The sequence below is a fragment of the Dioscorea cayenensis genome, unplaced genomic scaffold (assembly GCF_009730915.1).
Source record: "Dioscorea cayenensis subsp. rotundata cultivar TDr96_F1 unplaced genomic scaffold, TDr96_F1_v2_PseudoChromosome.rev07_lg8_w22 25.fasta BLBR01002169.1, whole genome shotgun sequence".
In the NCBI taxonomy this organism is placed as follows: Eukaryota; Viridiplantae; Streptophyta; class Magnoliopsida; order Dioscoreales; family Dioscoreaceae; genus Dioscorea; species Dioscorea cayenensis.
Window position 1 is genome coordinate 1 of NW_024088560.1, and position 7,714 is coordinate 7,714.

The 7,714-nt window shown below is 31.2% G+C and overlaps 1 protein-coding gene across 3 annotated transcripts; it reads left to right on the forward strand.

The window, feature by feature from the left end:
• The first annotated feature begins 679 nt into the window (after window positions 1-679).
• Window positions 680-4,966, forward strand: LOC120257536 (transcription initiation factor TFIID subunit 5-like). 3 transcript variants are annotated; one of them, XR_005535713.1, is made up of 4 exons: window positions 680-1,438; window positions 3,576-3,768; window positions 3,861-3,937; window positions 4,592-4,966. XR_005535713.1 is itself a non-coding variant. In XM_039264995.1 (4 exons), exons 1-4 carry the CDS (start codon window positions 1,402-1,404, stop codon window positions 4,592-4,594), a joined length of 282 nt encoding a protein of 93 aa, XP_039120929.1. In that variant the 5' UTR covers window positions 680-1,401; the 3' UTR covers window positions 4,595-4,966. The 3 variants fall into 3 exon arrangements, 2 of the variants coding, with proteins under 2 accessions (XP_039120929.1, XP_039120930.1); XM_039264995.1 differs by having other exon boundaries at window positions 3,604-3,768; XM_039264996.1 differs by having other exon boundaries at window positions 3,615-3,768.
• Window positions 4,967-7,714: the final 2,748 nt, after the last annotated feature.

Consider the following 7,714-nt stretch of genomic DNA (forward strand, 5'->3'; position numbering starts at 1 on the left):
GATAACTTATTCATTCTTTCCATAAATTATGATGATTAAGCTGACAACGTTTCTATGGTTATACAAAAGTAGTTTATTTGTTATTTTTAAATAAAGCTTAAGAAAACTGGCACGCACATAGGGTTCTGACACAAATTCTTCATGATCACATGTTTTGTTAATGACCCGTCTACAAGAAGATTTAAGTATGTAGCAGATCAAAACACATTTGAGGTTTTGGTTAACATTTTTACCCTATATTAATTCATCTAGAGGCAAGGTTGTGCTAGTTTAAGGCAAGAGAATTTAGGATCAATGATCCATCAAGTCCAGTTGGTTTAAGGCTTGACACGAAATCGATCTTGTTGAGTTCATGGGCTTATATTGGTGCTGGGCAAAGTTTAATGTTGTATTCGAATCTTGCCAGCAATCAAGTATCTAACACTCTTCAAAATTGTTGTCATTTAATACCTTCTCAAATTACCATGTTGTTTAGGTGGTAAAATAATTAAAAGTTATTAGATAGCTCAAATATGCTGCTAGAAGAGCGTGTATTAATTGTTCAAGAAATAGGCATTTTACATATGATTATAGAATAGAACTGCCTCTCTAAGTTAATTCTGATACTTCTATGAACTTAGAATCAAACCCCTTTTGCCTGGATTATCTTTGAACGTGGCCTTTTCATAGAATGAAATCATTGAATATTTAAATGAACCAAATCCAAACTGTTTTTTATGCTTATTTGTTTTTTTATGTAACTTCTCCCACCAAGGCTGAAGGTACATGCCAGAACACGTCTGGCTGACATGAGATTGATTGATGCTAAGGTGGCCCATTTCCTGCCCTTTACCTTATTGTTGACTCCCCATAGAGTTTTTGATGCTGCTAAGGTTGGAAATTTGTTACTAATTGATCAGTATATGAAGCAGATCATGGTGTTTATGTAACTTTTTAAACTAAATGTTGTGCATAGACCTTGGGAAAAGGAGATTGCATTCTCTAAATGGGTCTATCCTTGCTTGAAATTCTTGCAATGATGCAGTGATGGATGTGTTTGCTGACCTGCCTGATAGATGTAAAGGGCTTAGTTTAGTTGAGTCTAATTTTTCAGTATTCATCAAGGTGAACTATTGATTGCTCTGCTTTCTACATTGGCTCCTAAGTGCCAATGAATTTATTCCTTTCGTAGTTAGATCTTGGACTGTCTTTTAAGATTTATTATGAGTTTCTTCTTGATTGCATTTTATGTCTTGGGTGTTTTTTTCTTTCTGTACAAATTATGTAATCAATATTTGTCAAAAGTGGCAAACATTCATTTTTCATAAATGATGATTCTATATCCGTATATATATATATATATTGTCTCAGTATTCGTATGACCTCCTTCTGCAATATCTTCAGAAGACATTGGCACTAACTATGCTTGGAATAATAAATGAGCATATTAATTTCCAAGGTATGGCTTTTTCATTGTCAAAAGGCTTAAATGTGAATAGCTAACAATGCTTTCTATTATATGTGTGAATATTCTTTTCACTTGAACTAAATCTATTGTTGTTCCTTACATTTGTACTGTTCTTCTGATTTGGTCTCCCTTTTTATAATTGCATTCTCAGTTTCTCCTGGCCAGCCTACCTCAATTTCAAAAGATGCAGATGTTGTTAGTCTAATGGGGTCTAGCCATGAAATTTCTAAGCAAATAAATCAGAAGGAAGTACACTGGGGGTAAGTGCCAGCTAATGACTACCAAAGGCTTGCTATGGTCTCATCTAGTTTCCGGATAATTCTTCCAGTTCCTTTAGTTTAGGGAATAGCAGGAATATTGTGGTCCTTTGACTGGAAATGTGTTTTCTTTTGTGATATGTATGTATGTATATGTATGTATAGATGTATATTTATACTTATCATGTTTTATATGTAGACCCAAAGGGTCACTCATGTTATGTGTGTTCAAGAGATAGACTTGTTCCACTTTCTCATTCTCTCTACTTCTAACACAGGGAACATTCCTCCCATTAAAGGTTTTGGTAGCTTCCATTCTCTAAATGTTTATGTAGCAGATCTGTTTTAATTCTGCTGAGTGAATTCTCTTACCTGATTGTTTTTGACACAATTCCTACAATCTTATCTTGCTCAGAAGAGGCCTACTAAAGGAGGAAAACAAGTTTCAATGGCACCTTGAGTGAAAGCAGAGCTAACTTTGCCTGTAATGTATTAACCAGCTACCATTTCCTTCCATTTCATAATGCTTTATTATCTATATTTTATTTGCTCAGATAATGAGAAATTATTAGGCATGGATGGATCACCATCACATGTTGATGGATTGATTTCTCAGTTCACCTTTTTTTTATGGAACCAAGTTGCTTGAACAGCCAACCTTATAGAGTCTTTGGTTTTGCTGAATGCATACTCAACTATTTTGTTGGAAATTTAAAAAAGAAAAATTTCTTGTTTTGCTATAATTCATGAAAAGTTTGGGCATTGAGTATTATATAATTTTCTTGAGCATGATTTCGAAAACTAATTATGCTTAATGATGGCAGATTTCCTATTCCTTTTGCTTTGAGATTATTTGAGGATGTCAATTCTTCTCTAACTAACTAATAATTTTGTTTTATTGTAACTCTTGGAACTGCCATCTATTAATTGGGCGAGTCTTTTCTGCGTTCTCCGTGTTCATTGGATGATTGGCTTTGATTGAGCTGCTTTAAAGTTATTTCTGTTGATTTTATTTCTGTTATTGTTTCAAGTGTTTGGTATAGTCCCACATAGTTAATGGCATTATCTGGATGGAGAATTTATGGTTCTTTCAAATAAAAATTGTTATTTATATTTTCTAGGCCCACTGAAGCTGAGCAATCCATCCTTGAGGACTTGAGAAATCATGTGCAATTGAGTAGCTTGGCATTGCCATCTATCAGTTTATATACATTTGTTAATACACATAATCGGTAGGTATCAGCTCATCATAAAGTAGCATCTATATTTCTAACTATATAGCTGTGATGTTTTCTATCATATATCAATTCCCATTGTTATCTATTTTTCTCAACTTGTCTTAAACTAACATATTCCTCATTTTCTAGACTAAATTGTTCAGCCATATCCCATGATGGATCTTTGGTTGCTGAAGGTTTTTCTGACTCATCTTTGAAGGTTGCTTCCCTGCTGCAAGTTGGGCTTTTTTAATTCCTTTCTCTCATATTTTGAAGACAGTTCTCTTTTTCTTTTCCAGGTTTATGATGCTTCGAAAACTTGTTAGTTCTACATCACTGGATGCTGTATTTACTTTTTGTTTTTTTAATTTGGATGAATCTCTGAATGTGTTTAAGCAATCTATTCTTTTATTTTCAAAAGCTTTTATCTTTCCACTATTTACTCTTTCCACATTGCTATCATTTCATCTGCTTCATTTCTGACAGTTTTATATGCTCATATTAAAAATATCATGTCAGAATTATCAAGCATAAGGTGCTAAGCTACATTTTTTCAGTTCTTGTAATATGAATTTGAATTACTTTGCAGAATTCTTTTGTTGGTTGAATCAAATCTGAAATAAGTTTGATTATTTTAGTCAATATTGATGCTAGGATTTCATGTCCTAAATACATCCATCAGTTAATACGCAGGCGGAAGGTGAAGCTTCTCAAAATAAACTTTTGTTGGGATCTGATGATGGAAAAAGATCGTATACATTATTTCAGGGTCATACTGGTCCTGTATATTCAGCAACATTTTGCCCTTTCGGTGAATTTCTTCTATCTTCTTCATCAGACTCAACAAGTAAAGTTACTTCGAGTATTTTGTCTTATTTATAAAAGAGTTGGTTACAGAGTAACATCCTGATGATCATTGCTTTCATTATTTTACTGCAGTAAAATTATGGAGCACTAAATTAAACTCCAATCTTGTCTGTTACAAAGGCCACAACTACCCAATATGGGATGTTCAGGTGAGATACTCATTGCAAAACCATTATTATGAATGAGGATAGAACACTGTTCAATCACCCTCTAAATTAAGGTGGCCATTGTTGGCTGTGTCTTTCATCTTATCAGAAATAACCTGGTTGTGTATCTATTTGATGAGTTCAATCAATGCTAGTTTTCATAATTTTTTTGACTGATATGTTAAATCATTTAATTGAGTTGTTTGCTTGAAGACAGGTTGCTTTACTGTTTAAACTCATTCTCACTGTTTTTGCTTTCCTTTTTGTGTTCCTCTTGCTTAGAAAGATGTCTTTCTTTTTTTATATTTATTCATTCATCTTGTGTTATAATTTTATCAAGTCTAGAATGTTTCTTTTCTTAGATGCAAGATAAACATGTTCTTTTATTTATTACATCATGATCTTTCCTTAAAGTGTTTTTTGTCCTTTGTTTATTTCCCTATCATTATCAATCACAGAATATGATCTGAAGAAGAAATTTGATGTGATTTTTTTTTATATATATATTTAAGCCATCTGGCTATTGGCAGGATGACACACACACACATATATATATATATATATATCTTTGTTCATTTATTAAAATCAAAATAAAACATGTTCTTGAAGATGTTTATAGAATACAGTTGCAATTGGTAACTTACTGAAATCATGCAGTGAATACAATGGCACCCAAATTGTAACTGTATCTCAACTGGTTCAAGTGACAAAACAGTCAGATTATGGGATGTGCAAAGTGGAGAATGTGTTTGCATTTTCATTGGTCATAGAGGCATGGTATTATCACTTGCAATTTCTCCTGATGGTCGATACATGGCTTCCGGTGATGAAGATGGTACTATTATGGTCTGGGATCTTTCGACTTGTCGGTGTGTTTCGCCATTAATGGCGCACTCTTCTTGTGTGTGGACTCTTGCTCTCAGGTGGGGCATGCTTATATCTTGCACCTTCTTTTCATTGAATTTCTACTTCCTACTGTTGGAGACCCATGTATATTGGACCCATCTTAGTTTTTCAAAGCATTCCTATATTGCTTTATAGCATCATACTGCTCATTACGTAACTTGCATTTTATATACTACCAATTTCATCTAAAACAGATCGCCGATGCATGCGATACACGTGCGATAAATCAAACCACTTCCTCCGTCTGATGTTAACGGTTATATTTAAGCTTTGTATAAATATCAAAACTATCATCAAAACTCTTAAAATCTAAAAAAAGTTAATGATAAGACATTTTTATCCTTGCTAAAGATATTTATTTTTATTAGCGCACAACTCTCATTGAAACAAGAAGAAGAGTAAAATTGGAAAAAAAAATAATAATTAATGTTTATTGAACTCTTAAATATGACAAATAATTTGAAAAAAAAATATTTCAAATGCGACAGTTAATATGAAATGGACGGAGTATCATGTCATATAAAACCCTATGAGGCCCGTCGCGTCGGTCATCGAAAGATTACCGATGTTACGTGATCCTCGAAAAACACTACTACCGCGTCGCGATTACACAAGTGGTAATCTCAGATAGAATAGTCATCATTTTCAAAGCTTTCATAAATATTAAAGTTAAAATGTGAATCCCATTACCACCAAATTTCATGTCTCATCTCTGGATTCATCGCTAGTAATCTTATAACTTTCAGTATATTTTAACAAATAGATTACTATGACAACCAAACATCAGTAATGAATTATTCCCCTAATAAAAGTTTCCAACCAAACATGGTTATATTAAATTACCACAATATTCCCAACCATATAACATTCCCATCATATTACTACTGGATCTCAAGCATGCTAATACGTCATTCTACTGAAACCAAACTAGTCTCTAAAAATAAAAATTGATTGCTTTACATCTTGAATCTTTAGACTGAAACCTAATTTGCTACTTTATTTATTTTATTTTATTTTATTGCAGTTCTCCTGAAGAAATCTTTTGTTCGCTACCAGCACACTTTCAAAATGCTAACTAAATTCCTAATTGATTATCGAAACGTAAGTTTTGAGCAAGAAATACGGACTGGTAATGGTAATGATCTTCGTCGAATGCCCTCGTTTATGCAAATAGACTCCAAATTCATTGATTTTAATGTCTAATTGTTCCAAAAACCTGCAAATAGCTTAAATTATTTATCTCATATGAACCTATTTATTTCAATTTTGTAAGAAAATAATGCAAATAACTTTGTTGCAGTTCTAACTTATGTATGCCATGAATTTATATATATTTGTGTATTCTGATGCTATTTTTTTATTTTTATTTATTATTATTATTTTTTTTTTGGGCCAGTAGCATTAACTATGTTTGCTGTGATAATGAGCTATTTAAGGTTTTGAATTTGGTGCTTTTGTGTTGTTTCATGTTTAATGTTGAATGAATAATATAAAATATTATGTTTAATGAACAACACAAAATATGATGCAAAGAGAAAATGATATAATTATGATAGTAATTTTTGTATTATTTTAATGGTTGACTTGCGGCAATCACCGGTGATGGTGGTGGGATGATGTTGGCGGTCTGTCCATGATGGTCGATAATAGTATGTGATTCACCACCACTAATGGTGGTTGAACGGTGGTGATCATCAGTGGTTGTTGGGTTATTGTCAATGATCGTTAATGATTAAACTAGTTATGATGAACAATGGTCGGTGTAGGTGGACAGTGGGCAAAACATAACTATAATTTTTCATTTTATGTAACGGTAATTATAGCATTTTTATTTGTCTTAGTTCTCACTTAAATTCCTATATCATGGCTATGGTGAAAAAAAAACCATGTTCTTCATTATTTCTTAATTTTCTACTTACACCGTTTTTTTTTAAAAAAAACAAATTGTATAGTGTGTATATATATATATATGCGCAAACAGACAGATCGAAACTATTTAAATATAAAAATCATATTGAAATAGAAAAATAAATAATTATGTTTTGACCAAAGAAACAATCATTCATTCAATCAGTTGAGGAAATTAATCAATTTTTAAAATAAGATAATAATAATAATAATAACAATAACTTGTAATTACCAAAAACCCCATAAAAAAAATTTTATACATACATGGTCCTCTTAAATTTGGATATTCTAAAAAACAAAAAAAAAAATTTGCAGTTTATTTTTAATAACTTTGACATAAAAATAATTGACGTTGATAGAAATAACCCTCAATTTTTTAAACAGAAACACATAATATTAAACATGAATATCAGGTATTAAATAAAAATAAATAAATATTAAACGAAAAAATAATATATTAAATGAAAATTTATGTGTTTACATATAGCTATAATTATTAAGCGAAAAGTAAATATTGTAAAAAAGAATAAACTAACGAATGAGCTACAATGATAAAAAAAACATACTAAAAAATGGACTGTCTGGGAAATTTTAATTGTTAGTATGTTTATTTGAGAAGTTTTGAAATTTTTAAAAAGTTAAAAATAATTTTTCATAATAATAATAATAATAATAAATCATAATAAATAGTGATGTGAACATGGAAATTACGTGTTGCGCCGAAGAAAGCACCGGCCAATCCATGCACGCACGTTACGTTGAATTCAACCCTTTCTTATGTATGACCCATGACCATCCTCATCACCACCCCCACCTTTTCTTTTCATTTATTTATTTATTTATTACATTTATTTATTTGGAGTACATTTAATCTAAACGTGCTTCTTCTTTACATATTATAATAATAATAATAATAATAATAATAATTGCATTAAGATAAAAATTATTATTACCATTTTATTTATA

Excerpts from the sequence above, each read along its gene's own strand:
- LOC120257536 (XM_039264995.1), top strand. The coding sequence starts at position 1,402 with ATGCTTGGAATAATAAATGAGCATATTAATTTCCAAG. Across the intron at positions 1,439-3,603 it reads TGAGCATATTAATTTCCAAG|TTAATACGCAGGCGGAAGGT; the intron begins GTATGGCTTTTT and ends TACATCCATCAG. Across the intron at positions 3,769-3,860 it reads TTCTTCATCAGACTCAACAA|TAAAATTATGGAGCACTAAA; the intron begins GTAAAGTTACTT and ends ATTTTACTGCAG.